The sequence below is a fragment of the Carcharodon carcharias genome, chromosome 12, assembly GCF_017639515.1.
Source record: "Carcharodon carcharias isolate sCarCar2 chromosome 12, sCarCar2.pri, whole genome shotgun sequence".
NCBI lineage: Eukaryota > Metazoa > Chordata > Chondrichthyes > Lamniformes > Lamnidae > Carcharodon > Carcharodon carcharias.
The window spans coordinates 18,146,017-18,168,757 of NC_054478.1; the positions used below are offsets into that span (position 1 = coordinate 18,146,017).

The following is a 22,741-nucleotide window of genomic DNA, read 5'->3' on the forward strand; positions in this document are numbered from 1 at the left end:
TCGGGAATAGACGTACAATGCCGCAGCTACTGCAGATCCGAAATAAAAACAGGAAGTTGCTACATCTCTGGGCGGCTTGCAGGCAGAGGAACAGAGTTAATGTTTCAAAGGGTCCCCAACGTTGAGGGGAGGCAATGGCCTTAGTGGTATTGTCGCCTGACCAGTAATCCAGAGACCCAGGGTAATGCTATGGGGATAAAGGCAAAATACTGCGGATGCTGGAAACTTGAAACAGAAACAAAACCAAAAAAAAAATGCTGGAAAAGCTCAGCAGCTCTGACAACATCTGTGACGAGCAAGACAGAGTTAACGTTTCGAGTGCGTGTGACTCTTCTTCAGAGCTAAAGGGAAGCAGAAATGTGGTGAAATATATACTGTTTGGGCCAAGGTGTGGGGGGGGGGGGGAGAGATGAAGCTGGATAGAAGGCCAGCGGTAGGAGTAGGCAAAGGAGAGACTGCAAAAGATGTCACAAACAGAAGGTCAGAGGGTTGTTAATAGTGGTGGGACTGGCTGAAGGAGGTGCTAATGGTGATATATTAAGAGTGGAAAGCAGGATGTGATAATGGCAGGACCAGGGTAAGCTCTCTTGAAAGTGACAGCCCTAGCCGGGGTGGGGTGGTGGGAAAAAAGATTGAAAAGGCTAAAAGCTGGTGATAAAACAATAAAAATGGCAATAAATTTAAAAAATAATAATGAAAATAAGTGGGAAAAATATATAAATGAATAAAAAAATGAATAGAGAGAAACAGTGGGGGGAGGTCAAAAAGGGGTGGGGATGGAGGAGACAAACGTTGTCCTTTTGACCCCACCAGATTCAAAGGATCATCCTCCGCCATTTCAACCAACTCCACCATGATGCCACCATCAAACAAGTCTTCCCTCCCCCCCGCCCCCAGTCGGCATTCTGTAGGGATCGTTCCATCCGGGGCACACTGCTCCACTGTTCCATCTCCCCCTACACCTCACCTCAACCCCCTCCCATGGCACCTTCCCATGCAATCCCGGAAGGTGCAACACCTGCCCCTTTACCTCCCCTCTCCTCACCGTCCAAGGACCCAATCACTCCTCTCAGCATCTCACTTGCACTTCCCTCAATTCAGTCTCCTGCATTCGCTGCTCCCAATTCGGTTTCCTCTACATTGGAGAGACCAAATGCAGACTGGGTGACCGCTTTGCAGAACACCTTTTGTCTGTCCGCACGCATGACCCAGACCTCCCTGTCGCTTGCCATTTCAACACTCCACCCTGCTCTCATGCCCACATGTCCATCCTTGGCCTGCTGCATTGTTCCAGTGAAGCTCAACGCAAACTGGAGGAACAGCATCTCATCTTCCGACTAGGCACTTGACAGCTTTCCAGACTGAATATTGAGTTCAACAATTTTAGACCATGAACTCTCTCCTCCATCCCCACCCCTTTTTGATCCCCCCATCTTCTCTCTATTCATTTTTATCTTTTAATTTTTATTTATCTATATATTTCCCCCCAATTATTTTCATTATGATTATTTTTAAAATGTATTTCCATTTTTGTTCCTTACTTTATCCCAAGCTTTTTTCCCACCAATATCCCCTCCTCCCACCTCCACTAGGGCTATCTGTCACTTTCAAGAGAGCTTACCCTGGCCCTGCCATTATCACATTCTGCTTTCCACTCTTTACGTCACCATTAGCACCTCCTTTAGCCAGTCCCACCCTATTAACAATCATTTGATCTTCTGTTTGTGACATCTTTCACAATCTCTCCTTTGCCTCCACCTATCGCTGGCCTTCTATCCAGCTTCAACTGTCCCACCCCCCTTAAAAACTATATATTTCACCACATTTCTACTTCCCTTTAGCTCTGAACAAGAGTCATATGGACTCGAAATGTTAACTCTGTCTTTCTCTCCACAGATGCTGTCAGACCTGCTGAGTTTTTCCGGCATTTATTTGTTTTTGTTAATGCTCTGGGGCCCAGGTTCAAATCCCGCCATGGCCGATAGTGAAATTTGAATTTAGACAAATGTAACAATATGAAATCTGCCATCCTTACCCTTAAATTAACACTTACATGCCCTCTGAATTAGGGGAATAAATGTTAGCCAGTGATGCCCCACATCCCCTAAAAAAAAAAATTCTGGTGCCAGCCATGTCCCTTGTCTCTGAGTCACAAGGCCATTCGATGGTTTCAGTGCCAGTTCCATGTCTATCCATCCTTGCCCCGAAACCCTTTGACTCTTTTGTCAATCTAGAATCTATCTACCTCGACTTCAAAAATATTCAGTGACCCTGCCACCACCACTCTCTGGGGAACAGAATTGCACAGACCCATGACCCTCTTAGAGGAAAAAAATTCTCCTCATCCCCATCTTAAATGAGCGCAAAATAGCAGCTTATCTGATCTTTATCACATTGCTGTTTGTGGGAGCTTGCTGTGCGCATACTGGCTACTGTGTTTCCTACAACCGTGCCTACATTTCAAAGGTACTTCATTGGATGTAAGGCACTTTGAAACCCCCAGCAGTCACGAATAGCCCCACATAAATGCAAGTCTTTCTTCTTTCTTTCATCTTTTTTTCTTCTTTCTTTCATTTTCCTTTTTATAGGTCATACGTGCTCATTAATTTAATAAGGAATTTGGGAGTTTCATTTCCATTCAGAGTGATGGAAATTAGATTTTAGGATTTGAACTCAATGGTTCTAATGAAAGACCATTGACCTAAAACTTTAATTCTGTTTCCCTCTCCACAGCTGCTGCCAGACCTGTCAAGCATTTTCAGCATTTTTGTTTTTTTTATTGCAACTTGAAGGTTGTGAATGTATCTTTAATGCACATGCATTTTTACTCATTAGTTATTTTGTGCCAGTTTGGATCAGCCAGTATAATTCCCGTTTTGGTGTGTGAGAGGGTGTGTGTGTGTGAGAGAGGGAGTTATGAGGGATGTGTGTGTGAGGGTGTATATGTGTGTGAGGTGTGTTTGTGTGAGAGAGGGTGTGTGTGTGAGGGTTTATGTGTGAGAGGGCGTGTGTGTGTGAGAGGGTGTATGTGTGAGGGTGTGTGCGTGAATGAGAGAGTGTATGTGTGTGAGAAGGTGTGTTTGTGTGAGAGAGAAGTGCATGAGAAAGTGTACGTGTGAGAGGGTGTGTGTGAGAGGGTGTGTGCGTGAATGAGAGAGTGTGTGTGTATGAGAGGATGTGTTTGTGGGAGAGAGAGGCGTGTAAGGGGTGTATGTGTGTGTGTGAGGGTGTATGTGTGCGAGAGGGTCTGTGCGCGGGTGAGATGGTGTGTGTGGGTATGACTTTGTGTGTGTGTGTGTGTTGTGAGTTTCAAACTCACTCCAGGGGACTTGAGGAGATATTCACTGATTGTAAGATTTCTAATGTTCTCCACTTCTAATGAAAGGTTATTGACCTGAAGTATTGGCCACAATATTAATCCCTTCCCTCCCATGAGGGGCATTAAAGATTTAAATACAGAGAACACATCCCCAAAAGGCCATGATCACTGCCTTTTTTACTGCAGCGGATATTACTGCAGAGTGTCTGAGTGTCCCAGCATGAAGAGGAGGAGCAGTAACTTGTATTTTAAAGCAGATTAATGTAGTAAAACATCCCAAGACACTTCAGAGGAGTGCAATCGAAGAAGGTTTGACACTGAGCTACCTAACGAGATATTCAGAGAAAAACCAAAACATTGTTCAAAGAGGTAGGTTTTAAGGGGAGTCTTAAAGGATGAGAGAAAGGCGGAGAGGTTAAGGGAGAGAATTCCAGAATTTCGGGCCACAGCAGCTGAAGGCACAGCTCTCAATGGTGGAACGATTAAAGTTAGGATTGCTCAAGAGATCAGAATTAGAGGAGTACAGAGATCTTGGAGGTAGTTGTTTGGTAGAATAGAACTTGAGTATTGCTGAAAAAAGAGATTTTTTGTTGAAGCATCTTGCACTCATCAGGACAATTTGCAAGAAAATATCAATGACAGGGGAAACAACATACTGACAACCTCGTAAATAGGGCCCAAGTCATCTCTGCTCATCATGCAAGCTTGATGCTGAAATAGGGGCATCAAAGGCATTCTGCGGCACATTGGCTACCCGGATCAGATCATTTCATGCTGTATATCACACAAGCTCAAACAGGTCCAAGGCCATCACGTTTGGCCCTGAAAAGCACCCAATCTACCTCAGATTACCCTGGAAGGGCCAAAATTTGAGCAATAGGTGAAGCTAGCTGTTTCATGCTGCTACTATGCAGTAGCAACACGAGTGGTATTCGCCACTCACAAGATGCTGCCATTAAGTGAAAAAGACTTTCTGCTTATCACACAAATGAATGATGTGGTATATGAATTTCAGTGCCAATGTGATGCTGGGTATGCAGGCCGTAGGTCCCAAAGACTGGTGGATCATATCAAACAGCATGTCCCTTACACTGTTTGCTATGGGCAAGGTTTGGACCTTACCCAACCAGTTCAAGCTTGCAAAGTTCAAAACACCATGTCCAACATTAGATGTGATTCTACAATTGGACAACATTTGCCAAATAATCCTTAATGGGCTAAGCGTTACGCTGATAACCAATTTAAGGTCATCAGTTAGGCTCACAGTGTGGCGCATTTGCATGTACTGGAGGCTACATATATTAATACACAGGGCTCTGTTCTTTGCAGACAGAAAGACCATGTACACACATTGCTAAACAAAATAAATGACAGCATTTGCTGGGTCAGTCCCCAGGCAATGTTTTGACGAAGCAGAGTCAAGCTGCCTTGTTTAGATTTGAAACAATGCGTGGCAGTTAACTGTGAGTCACCATCAACTGGTGCATTCTCCATAGCAACACCTCTACCAAACAGAGTCCACTTGCCAACCAATCAGCATTTTCTTCTCATACAATATAAATATGTTGTTTCCCCTGACTTTGCTATTTTCTTGCGAATTGTCCTGAAGAGTACAAGGTGAAAAGCTTCGACAAAATAATGTCTTTTTTCAGCAATGCTCAAAACCTGGAGGGCTGAAGGAGATTGCAGGGATAGCAAGGGCCGAGGCAATGGGTGAAAATGTGAAATTAAAAAAGAACTTAGAAAGGAAAGGGAGGGCATGAAAAATTGATGAGTAAGGTGAGATGGTGGCATAGTGGTAATGGCACTGCACTAGTAATCCAGAGGCACAAGGTTAATGCTATGGGGACATGGGTTCAAATCCCACCAAGGTGGCTGGTAGAATTTGAATTCAGTTAATAAATCTGGAATAAAAAGCTAGTCCCAGCAATGGTGACCATGACAACTATCTGTGTTTGTTGTTAAAAACCCACCTGCTTCAATATTATACTTTAGGGAAGGAAATCTGCCATCCTTACCCGGTCTGGCCTACATGTGACTCCAGACCCACAGCAATTTCAAACAATGCTTGGCAATTGCCTGTCAGTCACCATTAATGGGTGAATTCTCCATGGCAACACCTCTTCCAATCAGTGTCCACTTGCCAACCAATCAGCACTCTCTTCTCATACAGTATAAAGTTGTTGTTTCCCCTGACATTGGTATTCTTGCGCTTGTCCTGATGAGTGTATGATGATAAGGGTGCATCACTCTTAACTGCCCTCTGAAATGACCTAGCAAGCCATTCCGTTCAAGGGCAATTAGGCATTGGCAACAAATGCTGGCCTTGGCAGTGACACTCACATCCCATGAAAGGATAAAGAATGAAGAAAAAAAAGTCAAATCGAGGAAAACCCAAAGATGTTTCATAAGTACATAAAGAGAAAAAGCCAACTAGAGACCAAAGAGATGTGTGGAGGCACAAGACGTGAGCATGGTTTTTAGTGAACACTGTATTTTGCATCTGTTTTTACATGGGGGATGAAGCAGGCCTTGTAGTTTAAAGGGAGTGTGAAATATTTCATCCCTAATTGCCCATCCCTAATTGCCCTTGAACTGAGTGGCTTGCTAGGTCATTTCAGAGGGCAGTTAAGAGTGAGCGAGGGAATATCAAAGTGTTTAATATCTTTCAAGGTGTGTAAGTAATCAGGTCCGCCCGAAATGTATCCCAAGCTGCTAAGACAAGCCAGGGAGGAAATAGCGGAGGCTCTGACCATCATTTTCTAACCCTTGCTGGCTACAGGTGTTGTGCCAGAGAACTGCTCATGTTGTACTGTTGCTTAAAAAGGGAGGACAGGATAGTCTGAGTAATTACAGACTAGTCAACCTCACTTCAATGATGGGAAAATTATTGGGAAAAAGTTATGAAGGACAATATAAATTGCTATTTAGATTAATCAGAGACAGTCAGCACAGAAGGTTGTGCCTGACTGCACTGAATTTGATTATTGCTGAAAAAGACATTTTGTCGAAGCTTTTTGTCTTGCACTCATCAGGATAAGCGCAAGAATACCAATGTCAGGAGAAACAACAACTTTATACTGTATGGGAAGAGAGTGCTGATTGGTTGGCAAGTGGACTCTGATTGGAAGAGGTGTTGCCATGGGGAATGCACCAGTTAATGGTGACTGACGGTTAACTGTCAAGCATTGTTTGAAATTTAAACCCGGCAGCTCGACTCTGATGGGTCAAGGCATTGCCCTGAGGTATGAACCAGTGAATGGCTATCGCTTATTTTGTTTAGCTGAAACAGGCTGGTCAGAAAATTAAAAGGTCACGGAATCCAAGGGAAACTGGCAAGTTGGATTCAAAATTGGTTTAGTGACAGGAAGCAAAGGGTAATGGCGAGGAGTATTCTGGAAACTGGAAGGCTATTTCCAGTGGGATTCGCAGGGTTCAGTACTTTAGTCCCTTGCCGTTTTTGGTATACATCAGTGATTTAGACTTTAACGTAGGCAGCATGTTTAAGAAGTTTGCAGGTAACTTAATTGGCCATATGGTTGATAGTGAAGGAGAAAGCTATAGACTGCAGGAAGTTGTTAATGGATGGGCCAGGTGGACAAAGAAGTGGCAAATGGAATTCAGCCCTGAGTAGTTTGAGGATAATGCATTTGGGAATGGGGCAAATGGCAAAGGCATTACACAATAAACGGCAGAAAAGGGCAACAGGAACTGCTGGCTACACAAGATAAGTTCTATTTCCAGCACTCCTTGGGGGTCTGGGGGAGCAGATGGCAAAGTCTGGGAAGTTTAGGACCTGAGCATGGATTCTGGGCCTGATCCTGGTGTGAGGTCCTACAATCTGGTAGCAGGGTTTGAATCTAATATGGGGGTTTGAATCTGGTGCCAGGAATTTACCCGGGTGTAAGGGCCTAAGCCTGTCTCAGACATAGATCAGATGTACAATGAATACACAGAACCCTAAAGGGTTTAAACTAATCTCCAACTGGACTTAAGGAAAGATAGATCAGAATATTTTCTAAATGGCCAGATGCTAGGAGCTGTGGAGGATCAGACAGATTAAGTAAATAAATTGTTTAAAGCTGGTGGGCAGGTACAATTCTTTTTTTAAAAAGTAATAGAATGTTGACCTTTATCTCAAGGGGTTTGGATTATGAAGAGGAGGATGTTATATTAAAGCTGTTCACAGCTGTGATTAGATCACATCTGGAGCACTGCTTTCAGCTCTGTAAATCTGTAAGGTTTATATTTGGCCTTGGTCGGGGGGGGGGGATGCTGCACAAATTCGTCAGAATGAAACTGGGGATAATAGGGTTAAGTTATGTGGAAATGTTGCGTGGACTAGGCTGGTAGTCCCTCGTATATAGGAGATTAGGACGGGACCTAATTGAGATGTTTAAGATGATTAAAGGAGTTGATATGGTAGAGAGAAACTATTTCCTGTGGTGGGTGAAGTACAAGATCAAGGGGATTAACCTTAAAACTGCAGCCAGGGTGTTCAGGAATGATGTCAGGAAGGGCTTCTTCACAGACAGAGGTGGAAATCTGGAACTCTCTCCCCCAAAATGCTGTTGCGGGGCGGGGGGGGGGGGGTGGGTCAATGAAAATCTCCAAACCGATCAATTTTTGTTTGTAGGGGTATTGGGACTAATAGAACCAAGGCAGGTAAATAGAATTAAGATAGAGACCAGCCATGATTTGATTAAATGGCAGAAGTGGCCCAAGAGGCTGAATGGCCTCCTCCTGTTTGTATGTCAACAGAAAATCATATACAACAACTGCTAAATATAGACAAGATTTTATTTAATTGTTATTGCTGCATACATCCCACATATTCCACCAATTCAATACACCAATATTAATTCTTCTGATAAGCAAGGAATGGTCGATTGCTGCTTTTGATTAGTTTTAAACTAGTTGGTATGAATTTTTTGCACAACCAATGAACTGGAATTTTGTGTTATTTAAAGAAAGAGAGGTATCGGCAAACGCTGAAGATTTGAAGTAAGAACAGGTTGAATAGTGCCAGCAATGAGAAAAGACATGTTCAGCAGCAGGAACCTTCGCCAGATTTGCTAACCTTTCTTCCCAGCTGACAACAGATCTGCAGTCTATTTTTATGTCACGTTTACCATTATGTGCCTATTTGCTCATTACGAATGCCTGAGATCAAAGGACTTTCAAATTGAATTACATCAGCCTGTTGATCCCAAATATTTTGAGTGTCAGGACTACTTTTGAGGGTCTAATATTCCTCACCTTCTTCAGCCTCTCCTTCACCCTCAATGCTCTCAGTGCCAACCTCCTCGTAATCTTTCTCCAAGGCTGCCATGTCTTCACGGGCCTCTGAGAACTCCCCTTCCTCCATCCCCTCGCCCACGTACCAATGCACAAAGGCGCGCTTGGCGTACATCAGATCAAACTTGTGATCGAGGCGAGCCCAGGCTTCAGCGATGGCTGTGGTGTTGCTCAGCATACACACAGCACGCTGCACCTTGGCCAGGTCCCCACCAGGCACCACAGTGGGAGGCTGGTAGTTGATGCCGACCTTGAAACCAGTTGGACACCAGTCAACAAATTGAATAGTGCGTTTGGTCTTGATAGTGGCAATGGCAGCATTGACATCTTTCGGCACCACATCACCACGGTAGAGCAGACAGCAAGCCATGTACTTGCCATGGCGAGGGTCACACTTGACCATCTGGTTTGCTGGCTCGAAGCAGGCATTGGTGATCTCAGACACAGACAGTTGCTCATGATAAGCTTTCTCAGCCGAGATCACAGGGGCATAGGTAGCCAGAGGGAAATGGATACGTGGATAGGGAACTAAATTGGTCTGGAACTCTGTCAGATCAACATTCAAAGCACCATCAAAGCGAAGGGAGGCTGTAATGGAGGACACAATTTGACCAATCAATCGGTTCAAATTGGTGTAGGTCGGACGTTCAATGTCCAGGTTTCTGCGACAGATATCATAGATGGCTTCATTGTCTACCATGAAGGCGCAGTCCGAGTGTTCGAGTGTGGTGTGGGTAGTCAGGATGGAGTTGTAGGGTTCAACTACAGCTGTGGAGATCTGAGGAGCTGGGTAGATGGAAAACTCCAGCTTGGACTTCTTGCCGTAATCAACGGAGAGACGTTCCATCAGGAGGGATGTGAAACCGGAGCCAGTGCCTCCACCAAAGCTGTGGAAAATGAGGAAACCCTGGAGTCCCGTGCACTGGTCAGCCTGTGAAAACAACATATAGGTTTATACAGGAACAATGCAGCAGAACAATGGAGGAAGCTGCCTTCCAAAGAGCAATTCACCCTTAAAACAAAGGATGCATAAGGGGGTCACTAGACTAATACCCAGTAGAAAGCATCTTAGTTATAAAGATAGCTTAACAGACAAGGACACTAAACTTTGGAGAAGCGTTTGACTTAGGGTGATCTGGCTGAGGTTTGTAAGACGATGGCAGTGGTAGTTGTGTTCAAACAGTGGTCATTGATTTGAAGTCATTGGCAAAAGATCTAGAGGGAAGATGAAAATGTTTTTCACTCAGAGTGCTGTTGGATTCTGGAACGTTCTACCTGAAAAGATAGTGGAAGCTGGTTTTATAAATAATCTTAAAAAAGAGTTGGACAGGACTTGAGGATGAGGAGCTTAGAGAGTTATGAACAAAAAGTGGATTTGTGGAACTGAGCTCTGGCTTGATGGGCTGAACAGCCTCATGGTGTGCTGTATGTTTCTATGATTCTACACTGGCTGTTTGTTTCCTCTAAGTAGATGATAGAGGACCAGAGATGGGATCACAATTTTAAATCATATACAACCAGATCTAGGTTAGGTATCAGGTGGTAGTTTTGTTCCCAGAGAATAGTAAACCTATGGATCAGGGGGTGTGTTGAGCTGTGGACACTGAATTCCTTCAAGCGAGGGCCAGACATGTTTCAGTATGGGGTGGAGATCACCTCATACAAGGGGTGGGTAGCTGGCAATGCTAAGCAGTACCAGGGTAGTCTATTTTTTTCATTCGTTCATGGGATGTGGGCGTCACTGGCTGGGGCAGCATTTATTGCCCATCCCTAGTTACCCTTGTTCACAGGGCATTTAAAAGCCAACCACATGGCTGTGGGTCTGGCGTCACGTGTCAGCCAGACCAGACAGAATGGCAGATTTCCTTCCTTAAAGGGCATTGGCGAATCAGGTGGGTTTTTACAACAATCAGCAATAGTTCCGTCGCCATCATCGGACTTTTATTTGAATTCAAATTTCACCATTTCCCGTGCTGCCTAGCCAGCAACACTCACCCCCCAAAAATGAATTAAAAAACGGTGACTCACAGGCAAAGATTTAGACATCCCTTAGTTAAGCTGTTGGATAAAACTGGAGCTCGTAATCCCAGGCTAACACTCGTTGCCAGTATTAAGAGAGTGCTACAGCTCCTGAGCTGCCGTCTTTCAAAAGAGGCATTGAACCAAGGGCCTCATCTGCCTTCCTGGGTGCACATCAAAGATCCCAAAGTCACTATGTGGAGGAAGAGCAGGGTTGATGTGCTGGGCCAATATTTATCCTCAGTCGACATTAACGAAAGGAATAAGATGATTTGTCAGTTCTTTCACTGCTGTTTGTGGGAGCTTGCAGAATGCAAATTGCTGTGTTTCCCTACATTACAGTAATGACCACTTCAAAAAGTACTTCACTGGCTGTGGGGTGCTTTTGAAAGGTGCTCCAGAAATGCAAGTCCTTTCTCTTTATAATTCACAAACCCATAGCCATTTGTTCAATACTTACCAATTTGCAAAGTCTGTCCAGAATAACTTACCTGTCAGTGACCAATTGTCTCCTCTGTGCATAGTCTGGAAAGGCCTATGCTCACCAACCAATCAACTTAAGGGACTCCTGTCGCATCACTTATAGATTGTATTTGTAAACTCCTGGCTCTCTCTCTCTCTCTTATGGGCTCCCTCTCTCTCTCTCCAAACTCCTGTTGCTTTATGGGCTGCCTTATGTTGTTTAGATAGCTTAATTTAATTATTTACTTTCTTGATTAACTTAAAATAATTCCTATATATATGACACCTCTTTCCCCCATGCACCGAATTCCCACGTGAACCTAATTTGCTATTCGTTCAATCTTCATCTCACTCCAGCGTAGTCGCCTGTCTCTTTGCGCGTCCCTTACTGATCCTAGGTACTAAACTCTGGAATATGCCCCCTTAACATCTCTTCCTCACTATCTCTCTACTCTCTTAAAACACTTCTTAAAACCTATCTTATTGGCCAAGCTTTTGGCCACTTGGCCCAACATCCTTTTTTGCAACTTGGTATTAATTTTTTTTCTCTGATAATAGGAACATGGGACTTAGGAGCAGGAGTAACCATTCGATAAGATCATGGCTGATCTGGTTGTATTCTCAACTTCACTTTCCTGTCTGCCCCCCCATAACCTTTCACAACCTTGTCTATCAAGAATATATCTAACTCAACCTTGAATAAATTCAATGATCCTGTCTCCACCACCCTCTGGGGAAGAGAATTCCACAGATCAATGACACTCTGAGAAAAAAAAATCTCCTTATCACTATCATAAAAGGGAGACCTCTTATTCTTAAACTTTGTCCCCTAGCTCTAGCCTCCCCCACAAGAGGAAACATCCTCCTGGAATCCACCCTATCAAGTCTCCTCAGGATCTTGTATAACTCCTCTGAAGTACCTGTGGACATGTTACTATGATGAAGGCCCTATATAAATGCCAACTGTTGTTGAAGACACGAGGACCTATAAACCCATGTGATTCGAAGTCTCACTATGTCAACAGATCCTTGCACAAGTAAGCAAGTTGATATTCCAACTAAAGATGCTTCCACCAATGAGCCAGCTGCACTGGAAACAACCCTTTCTAAACCTTCAGGGCCATGGAATTGAAACAGAATAACTCAACAAAAACAGGAGTGCTCAGGCTCTGAGGGCCCACGATCAACATCCTGGGGGTTTCCATTGACCAGAAAATAAACTGGACCAGTCATAAATACTGTGGCTACAAGAGCAGGACAGAAGGTGGGAATTCTGTGACAAGTAACTCACCTTCTGACTCCCCAAAGCCTGTCCACCATCTACAAGGCACAAGTCAGGAGTGTGATGGAATACTCCCCACTTGCTTGGATGAGTGCAGCTCCAATAATACTCAAGAAGGTTGACACCATCCAGGACAAAGCAACCCGCTTGACTGGCACTCCATCCTTCACCTTCAACATTCACTCCTTCCACGACTGACACACAGTGGCAGTAGTGTGATCCAAGATGCACTGCAGCAACTTCCAAACCCGCAATCTCTATCACCTGGAAGGACAAGGGCAGCTGATGCATGGGAACACCACCCCCTGCAAGTTCCCTTTCAAGTCACACCCCATCCTGACTTGGAACTATATTGCTGTTTCTTCACTGTTGCTAGGTCAAACCTCCCTAACAGCACTGTGGGTGTTCCTACATCACGTGAACTGCAGCGGTTCAAGAAGGCAGCTCACCACCACCTTCTCAAAGGCAATTAGAGATGTGCAATAAATGCTGCCTAGCCAGCGACACCCACATCCCATAAATGTAAAAAAAAGGTGACTCACAGGCAAAGATTTAGACATCCCTTAGTTAAGCTGTTGGATAAAACTGGAGCTCGTAATCCCATGCTAACACTCGTTGCCAGTATTAAGGGAGGGCTGCAGCTCCTGAGCTGCTGTCCTTCGAATAAGACGTTGAATCAAGGGCCTCATCTGCCTTCTTGGGTGCACATCAAAGATCCCAAAGTCACTACTGGGAGGAAGAGCAGGGTTGATGTGCTGGGCCAATATTTATCCTCAATCGACATTATTGAAAGAAATAAGATGATTTGTCAGTTCTTTCACTGCTGTTTGTGGGAGCTTGCAGTATGCAAATTGACTGCTGTGTTTCCCTACATTACAGTAATGACCACTTCAAAAAGTACTTCACTGGCTGTGGGGTGCTTTTGAAAGGCGCTCCAGAAATGCAAGTCCTTTCTCTTTATAATTCACAAACCCATAGCCATTTGCTCAATATTTACCAACTTGCGAAGTCTATCCAGAACCAGGTCGATCAGCTCCTTGCCGATGGTATAGTGCCCACGGGCATAATTGTTGGCAGCATCTTCCTTCCCGGTGATGAGCTGCTCGGGGTGGAACAGCTGGCGATAGGTGCCAGTACGGACCTCATCTAGAATGTAGAATCATGAGAAGTTTGCTCGGTGGTCTAAGAACATACGTACTGACTCATGTGAATGGTCTGACAGTATCTGAGAAAGAAAACAGAATTAACGTTTCAGGCCTATGACCTTTCATCAGACCTGAAACGTTAACTCTGTTTCTCGCTCCACAGATGCTGCCAGACCTGCTGAGTTTTTTCCAGCATTTTCTGTTTTTATTTCCAATTTCAAGCATCTGCAGTATTTTTCTTTTGCCCATAGTAGAGGGCACTATCAAAGTTGGCAGGAAATGTGTTTAGATTAACCACCATCTCGTCCTGAATATCAACTCACCCTTACTGACATAACAAAGACTCAGAATGTGGAACACTAGGATGTTAGTCAACAGGACAGTTCTGCTTGGTACTCAGCAGACAGTCAAACTAGTAACAAATCTAGAATTGTGTTGCGCAATCATCTTAACAGTACTTGATATGATATCCTGGGCCTAAGATAGTGTGTTAACCCAAATTGTAATGTCTCAATGTTCCAGTTGAAGCATTTAAGATGATTAAAGTAGTTGATGGGATAGATAGAGAGGAATTATTTCCACTGGTGGAGAAAGTTTAGAATGGGGGCATAAGCTTAAAATTAGATCCAAGTCATTCAGGGGTAATGCAAGGAGTCACTCCTTCACACAAATGGTAGTGGAAATCTGGAACTCTCTCAGCCCCCAAGAAGCTGTTAGGACTGGGAGTCAATTAAAACTTTATTAATTGAGGTTTTGCTAGGCGAATAATTCAAGGATTAAGGAAATAAGGTGGTTAAATGGATTTAAGATACAGATCATCCAAGATCTAACTGAATGGTGGAACGTGCTCGATGGGCTAAATGGCCTTCTCTTGTTCCTGTGTTTGTAAGAATAACAAAATTGAAAATATACATAAAGGAGGAGAACAGTGTATGTGAGAGAGAGAGAGAGATTTTGACTTTTTGAGAAACACGGCCTCATGGTCCCTTGACTTACCAATTACAGTTGGTTCCAAATCAACAAAGACAGCTCGCGGGACATGTTTCCCTGCTCCAGTCTCGCTGAAGAAGGTGTTGAAGGAGTCATCACCACCTCCAATGGTCTTATCACTGGGCATCTGCCCATCAGGCTGGATACCATGTTCTAAACAGTACAGCTCCCAGCAGGCATTGCCCATCTGGACACCAGCCTGGCCAACATGGATGGAGATACATTCACGCTGTGGGGGAAAAAAAAGCAATTATTATCACATAGAGTTAGATAAAACTAGGTCTGTGCTGGTCTTTATCGTCCATCTGTGCCTCCTTCAAACTTGCTTCAACTCACCCTATCAACATAGGTTTCCATTTGTCATCCCCACCCCCCCCCCCCCCCCCCCCCCCCCCCCCACCCAACCACTCCCCACACCACCAACCCCCTCATTCCTTCACCATGATCTCTGCAATTCTCAATTTTTTTTTATTCATTCATGGGATGAGGGCTTCGCCAGCTGGACCAGCATTTATTGCCCATCCCTAGTTGCCCTTGAGAAGGTGGTGGTGAGCTGCCTTCTTGAACTGCTGCAATCCATGTGGTGTAGGTACACCAACAGTGTCGCTAGGAAGGGAGTTCCAGGATTTTGACCCAGCAACAGTGAAGGAACAGTGATATACTTCCAAGTCAGGATGGTGAGCGACTTGGAGGGGAACTTGCAGGTGGTGGTGTTCCTATCTATCTGCTGCCCTTGTCCTAGGTGGTAGTGGTCGTGGGTTTGGAATGTGCTATCGAAGGAGCCTTGGTGAATTCCTGCTGTGCATCTTATAGTCAGTACACACTGCTGCTACTGTGCATTGGTGGTGGAGGTATTGAATGTTTGTGCGTGCTGTGCCAATCAAGCTGGCTGCTTTGTCCTGGACAGTGTCAAGCTTCTTGAGTGTTGTGGGAGCTGCACTCATCCAGGCAAGTGGGGAGTATTCCATCACACTCCTGACTTGTGCCTTGTAGATGGTGGACAGGCTTTGGGGAGTCAGGAGGTGAGTTACTCATCGCAGGATTCCTAGCCTCTGACCTGCTCTTGTAGCCATAGTATTTATATGGCTAGTCCAGTTCAGTTTCTGGTCAATGGTAACCCCCCAGGATGTTAATAGTGGGGGATTCAGTGGTGGTAATGCCATTGAACATCAAGGGGTGATGGTTGGATTCTCTCTTGTTGGAGATGGTCATTGCCTGACACTTGTGTGGCATGAGTGTTACTTGCCACTTGTCAGCCCAAGCCCCGATATTGTCCAGGTCTTGCTGCATTTGGACATGGACTGCTTCAGTATCTGAGGAGTTGCAAATGGTGGTGAACACCGTGCAATCATTAGCGAACATCCCTTCTGATGGAAGGAAGGTCATTGATGAAGCAGCTGAAGATGGTTGGGCTGAGGACACTACCCTGAGGAACTCCTGCAGTGATATCCTGGAGCTGAGATGACTGACCTCCAACAACCACAACCATCTTCTGTTGTGCTAGATATGACTCCTGGCATAAAATGAAATTAATAAAAGAAAGGGGTTGGGGGAGACTAATTTCTGTATCAGATCAAGCTAGGAACTCAAGCATTAGATCATATTGTCTTCCTGTTAAGATGTAAAACAGCACCCCCATTTTAATCGATCCATTATTGGTGGCCGTGCGTTCGGCTGCCTGGGTCCAAATCTCTCCATCTCTCTCCCTCTTCCTTTAAGATGCTCCTTCAAACCTACCTCTTTAACCCAGATCTAATATTGTTCACCAGATCTAATATTTTCTTATGTGACTCATGTTAAATTCTCTTAATTATCGCTCCTGTCGAATGTTCAGGTTTTACATAAGGGGAGAAAGCCATTTTACCAGGTACACAGGGAAAGGAAAAGCTAACACCTGGCAAAGTTTGGCTTCAGCTGCTCTGAAGCCTGGTGTTTCAATTCAAGCGCTGCACAGGCCCATCAAATAAACCAACATTGAGTTTATATTTCAGCCACTCCTGAGAGTGTGACGCTTATACCTCAGCTCTCTCGCTTTCTGTTCTGCTGGCATGGAAAGAGAAGGGTGAGGGGAAATAGAGAGTGTAGGTGGGTAGAGAGGGAGAATGGGAGAGAGGAATGGAGAGAGATGCAGGGAGACAGAGGAGGGGTAGAAGAGAGAGAGGATGGGTTGACAGAGTGAGAGGAGGGGGAATGAGAAGGTGGAGAGGGAAAGGGGAGATGGGGAGAGAGGTTGTTGGGATGGGGGAGAGAGAGAGAGAAAGATGGCGAGAGGAAGGAGAGGGAGAAAGTAGGGGAGAGGAAAAAGGAGAGGTGGCAGAGAGGAGTAGGTAAGAGTGTATGGGAGAGAGAGGATGTGGAGAAGAGTGGAAGGAGAGAGTGGGAAAAGGGGAGGGGAAGTGAGAGGGTTAGGAGAGGGATCAGGGAGGGAGGGGGAAAAAGAAGGGGAGAGAGAAAGAGGAAGATATGAGAAGAAAAAGGGAGAGAAAAAAGGTAAAACTGGATAGAAACAATGAGAGATAGGGGAGACAGCACAGGGAAAAGAGAGAGTGGGGAAGGCGAAGTCAGAAGAACAGACAGAAACAGAGGGGGAGAAGAGACAGAGGAGGAGACAGCAAGGAATGGGAAAGAGAGAATGGAAAGCGGGGATGGAGAGACTAAGAGGGGGAGATAGCAAAGGAAAAAGGGAGAGAAAGAAAGGGAGCAAGGGAAGAGGGAGAGAGGAGAGAGCTTGATCCCAGTGATCTGGAGTAGGTTTAAACCCATATCCACGGAGGTAAAAGGAACAGTGTCCGACCCAGCCCACACCCAGCAAATAGTTTTAAAATATTTCCTTGGGTGGAGCACAACTTGAATTCCAATGAAATTCTCTGAGCTGTGGCCAGTACTCTGAATAAAATATGAAAACTCCGAGACATGCAAATGTAGAAGACTTTGCTGACAGACAAAATCTGAAGCCCAAAGTCAAATTTCTCAGTAAATTTTAAGAATGTAAGTTGCAGACCGTATTTTCTGATCCTTCACTATTTGCCTTTTTTTTACCCCTCCTTTCAAGTCAGATTTCTTGAGCAGCAAACACATTTTGAGAAACTTGTTTTATCCCATGCATTGGAATATCTTTTATTTGCACACCGCAGTACTGCTATTGAACTGTAGGGGGCATCAGGTCCAATCCCCCACCCTGTAATGAGCACCTCCAGCTGTGGACCAGCCTCTGGCACTAGCTACATCCGGGTAATCACAACACCCCAAGGGGCTGGGAAATTTGTAGAACCTCTCGGTCTGTATGTCTGACATGGAATGTACATTGTAAATATCAAGAGAATTACAATTGTATAGAGGCACCTAGGAGTGGAATGTCCTGTATGGAGACATGTTGAATTTCATTGCACTTTCTGTAAATTTTGAGTTGAAATGTTTTGTGATGCACTCTTACACATTTTATGAATACAGTATATTTTTTGGGGGTGGAAAAAAGTCACAACACTCCAGGATTCTGCCAGTCTTGTAAAACCTATTGTTCTCCAACCCAATACAGAGCTCCAGGCCGAGCATATATTTGAAGAGCACTCTGGAGAAAAGACAGACGAATGGGATTAATTGGGTAGCCCTCTCAAAGATCGTTCTAAAACAGAAGGCGTGGGGGGGGTGACCCAATAGAGATCCTTAAAATCATGAACATGTTTGATGGAATATACATCGAGAGAATGTGAATCCAAAACTGGGGCTAACATTTAAGGTTGAGCTGAGCTAGGCTCCTTAATTCACTCCTGTGCTTCACCCCTCCAATTGAATGAGTGAATAACGCATTATTATTTGGTCATTAATAAAGCCACTGAGGAATTCAAGAGAAACTCCTTTGCCCAGAGAGTGGTGAGAATGTGGAACTCGCCACCACGGAGTGGTTGAGGCAAATACCATAGATACATTTAAAGGGAAACTACGTGAGAGAGAAAAATAATAGAATATATTGATAGGGTGAGAGGAAGCAGGTGGAAGGAAGCTTTTTATTTGTTCTTTCGCGGGATGTGAGCGTCGCTGGCTAGGCCAGCATCTATTGCCCATCCCTAATTGCCCTTGTTCAGAGGGCGTTTAAGAGTCAACCACATTGCTGTGGGTCTGGAGTCACATGTAGGTTGAAGGGTCAGTCACGGGGGGACACAAGTTGAAGGTGAGGGGCAGGAGGTTTAGGGGGGATGTGAGGAAAAACTTTTTTACCCAGAGGGTGGTGACAGTCTGGAATGCGCTGCCTGGGAGGGTGGTGGAGGCGGGTTGCCTCACATCCTTTAAATAGTACCTGGATGAGCACTTGGCACGTCATAACATTCAAGGCTATGGGCCAAGTGCTGGTAAATGGGATTAGGTAGGTAGGTCGGGTGTTTTTCACGTGTCAGTGCAGACTTGATGGGCCAAAGGGCCTCTTCTGCGCTGTGATTCTAGGTCAGACCAGCAGTTTTCATTCCCTAAAAGGCATTAGTGAACCAGATGGGTTTTTACGACAATTGATGATAGTTTCATGGTCATCATTAGACTTTTAATTTCAGATTATTATTGAATTCAAGCAGATTGTTTATTTTTCTTTGTTTTTTTAACTGTAATTGTATTATTCATTTATTTATATTTTATTCATTTTTTAATCCTCCCCCCCCACCAAACACCACCTCCCACAGGGCCACCTGTCACTGGTTTCTACATTGTGCTTTCACAGAGCACTGATCCTTGTTCTGCTATTACCACATTCTGCTCTTACCTTTATCCTACCATTAGCACCTTCTTTACTCCTTACCACTACTGTTAACACTCCCTTTGTCTTATGTCCATGACATCTTTGCCACTCTCTCCCACCTATCTCTGACCTTCTATCTTGCTCCACCCCCTCCCACACAGTGTAACATCCACCACATTTCTACTTCTCTTTAGCTCTGAAGAAGGGTCCTACGGACTCTAAACGTTAACTCTGTTTCTCTCTTCACAGCTGCTGTCAGACCTGCTGAGTTTTCCCAGCATTTTCTCTTTTTATTTCAGATTTCCAGCATCTGGAGTATTTTGCTTTCATCTCCAAAGCATTACCCTGGGTCTCTGGATTACCCGTCCAGTGGCAATACCACCTGAAGCATAAAGCAGCATAGACCAGTTGGGCCGAAAGGTCTGGTTCTGAGCTGTAAATTCTGTGTAACTGGCACATGTGAAAAAGACATTCAGCTCATTGAAACCCCAGCTCTTCAAATTCTCTCCTCCTGCAGGTGAAGCCCCCGATCACTTCCAACCAGTCCTGCCTCACTGATTTCACAGTAACATTGCAACAGTTTCAAGTAGATGAGGACTTCTGGCTACCCAGCCCTGCTCTGAATCCCATTCTTTGACAGGGAATCTGTCTAGTTCCTTTCTGAAACCTCCCGATGATTTCTTGCTCTTGCACGCGTGCCCAAAGAAAGTTGAGCTGCATTATTTGTTTCCTGCACAGAATTCAAACTGTGAACGTACATTCTATCCCCCCCCCAATCCGGAGGTGAGGCAGGCACACTGGGATAAAGCAACGCTGCCCTGAAGAGCACCCCACGGAGAGACTGCCCACACACAGACTCCCCAAGCAGAAAGACTTCCGAAATGGAAGATTCCCTGGGCAGAGATACCACCAGGCACAGACACCCCAGACAGAGATCTCCCCCAGACAGAGATCTCCCCCAGGAAAAGACTCCCGAGACAGAGATACTCCACGGCAGAGACTCCCCGGACAGATACACCCCACGGCAGAGACTCCCCAGACAGAGATACCCCATGGCAGAGACTCCCCAGACAGAGATACCCCATGGCAGAGACTCCCCAGACAGAGACTCCCCAGACAGAGATACCCCATGGCAGAGACTCCCCAGACAGAGACTCCCCAGACAAAGACTCCCCAGACAAAGACTCCCCATGGCAGAGACTCCCCAGACAGAGACTCCCCAGACAGAGATACCCCACGGCGGAGACTCCACAGACAGAGATACCCCACGGCGGAGACTCCCCAGACAGAAACTCCCGGGACAGAGATACCCCCAGACAGAGACTCCCCAGACAGCAATCTCCCCCAGACAGAGACTCCCTGGACAGAGATACCCCCAGACAGAGACTCTCCAGACAGAGATACACCGCGGCAGAGACTCGCCCAGATAGCGATCTCTCCCAGACAGAGACTCCCCAGACAGCGATCTCCCCCAGACAGAGACTCCCCAGACAGCGATCTCCCCCCCAGACAGAGATACCCCACGGCGAAGACTCCCCAGACAGAGATACTCCCGGGACGGAGATACCCCCCAGACAGAGACTCCCCGGACAGAGATAGTCCCAGACAGAGCCCCACCCCACAGGCAACGAGAATCCGCGGCAGCCAGACAGTGAGTTCTCAGACAGCAAGACTCCCGAGGCGGCAAAAAAAAAAACCCCAGCCGACAGGACCGGTTCTGCAGAAGGTCGGGCTCCTGTCCCACTGCCACCCCCAACTACCCCTACCCCCCCCAACCCCGCAACTACCCTACCCCACGATGACCAGCCTTTCACCGCAAGGCAGGCGGAGAGAGGTTATGGTGCTGGATCCATCGATAGCCCAACACCATTATCCGCGCACAGACCACCCCCCCCCCCAAAATTCCCAGCCCCGCTATCAACACCCTCTCTCCTGCACAGCAACCCCGCCTTAAACACTCTCACCCCCTCTTTTCAAATCTCGCCTCCCCCACCTCCAAGACCCCCCTACCCAACCCCCTCATCCCCTACCCCTCACCCCTCACCCCTAACCGTCTCAGAAGCTCTTTCAACCCTACAACCCTCGCCAGATCTCGACATTCCTCCTAGTTCTGGCCTCTTGTCTATTGCCCCCCCCCCACCCCAACCCCCAACCCCCAACCCACCCTCAATATCCCAGTTCCTTCACATGAAACTATTGTTGACGGCTATGCCTCCAGCTTTAAGCTGTGGAATTTTCTCCCTAAACCCTTCCGTCTCTCTCCCTCCCTCCCTCCCTCCCTCCCTCTTTATCTCTCCTGCTTTTAAGATGCTTCTCGAAAACCTATTCCTTTTGACCGAGTTTTTAAGGTGATGCAACCTCTCCCGTTAAAATTTTCCCCTCTGCAAACAGCGGTTTATTCTTTTAACTGTTTTAACTGGCTTTGCACCGAATGCAGCTGGGTCACCCCTCCCCAATATTTATGGTGGCGGTGGTGGGGGTGGGGGGGGGGGGGGGAAAGAAAGTCTGAATAAAGACAGCCAGCTCACCATTCTCCCAGATCTCCTATCGTCCTGGCTTCAGGAATAGACGGTGGGGTGGGGTGGGGGGAAGACTTTGAGCAGACTGACAGGTGCCTTCCCTGCCCGGGTTTATAGCAGGAACTTTGAGGAGAGGGAGGGTGGACAAAGGGCAGCGACGAGCAGCTCAAAGGGGGAGTTTGTTGTAGCAACCAGCCGAGAGATCGGATTGTTGACGCAATCGGCTTTCTCCAGGAGACCAGCGAGCGCTCCAATTACTCTCCTCCCCGGTCACCAACGCAACCGCTTCTTGCCGACCACAACTTCAAACAGGGCGATAAAAAGCCAAAAATACTGCAGGTGCTGGCAACCTGGTGGGGGGGGGGGGGAAAAACCCAGCAGGTCTGGGAGGGAGAGAGAGAGAGAGAGAGAGAGGGAGAGAGAGAGGGAGGGGGTAGAGTTAATGCACGAAGCCCCTCCGGACGCCACAGACGCTGCCAGACCGGCTGAGCTTTTTCCAGCCTTTTCTGTTTTGGATTCAACCCGCTATTGTCAAACCGGCTCTGAAACTGGCCGCTACATTGCCTGACTCTGCCCCCCCCCCCCCCCCCCCCCCACCTCCAAGCTATCGGCTCCAGCGACTGTATTTTCGGCTTGAATTTCGTGCCCTGAGCACATTGTCAAGTGTTTCTTTGGTTCTGTTAACTCTATATATATATATATATATATATATGTATGTGTGTGTGTGTGTGTGTGTGTGTGTGTGTGGAGTGGTGCTCCTGGGGCTGGTGGGGGAACCGCATGCTGGACGGTGGTGGAATGCAAAAGAAAAGAGAGAAAAAAAAATTGCATTCGCGTAGCGCCGCTCGCCACATTGTCTCTGGGATCAGGCATGCAGTGGCTGAATGGAGGTGGCTGGGGTGCGCAGTGGCGTTAAGGGGGTAAAGGGTGGCGGTACTTGGCTAGTACTCTAGTGAAGCCTGGCTTTAGTGCTCGGGAGTTATG

At 46.1% G+C, this 22,741-nt stretch overlaps 1 protein-coding gene across 1 annotated transcript; it reads right to left on the reverse strand.

Moving 5' to 3' along the window:
• Positions 1-8,134: 8,134 nt before the first annotated feature.
• Positions 8,135-21,775, reverse strand: LOC121285287 (tubulin alpha-1D chain). Its single transcript, XM_041201701.1, has 4 exons — positions 21,767-21,775; positions 14,522-14,744; positions 13,378-13,526; positions 8,135-9,548 (listed from the first exon to the last, which is right to left on the reverse strand). The coding sequence occupies exons 1-4, from the start codon at positions 21,767-21,769 to the stop codon at positions 8,565-8,567; spliced, it is 1,359 nt and encodes a 452-aa protein (XP_041057635.1). The 5' UTR covers positions 21,770-21,775; the 3' UTR covers positions 8,135-8,564.
• Between the last annotated feature and the right edge of the window lie 966 nt (positions 21,776-22,741).

Bases quoted from the DNA above. Each gene is read 5' to 3' on its own strand.
- LOC121285287 (XM_041201701.1), bottom strand. The intron at 13,527-14,521 runs GTAAGTCAAGGG...TCTACATTCTAG, and splicing joins TTTGGAACCAACTGTAATTG to ATGAGGTCCGTACTGGCACC. The intron at 9,549-13,377 runs GTAAATATTGAG...TTGTTTTCACAG, and splicing joins TGGATAGACTTCGCAAGTTG to GCTGACCAGTGCACGGGACT.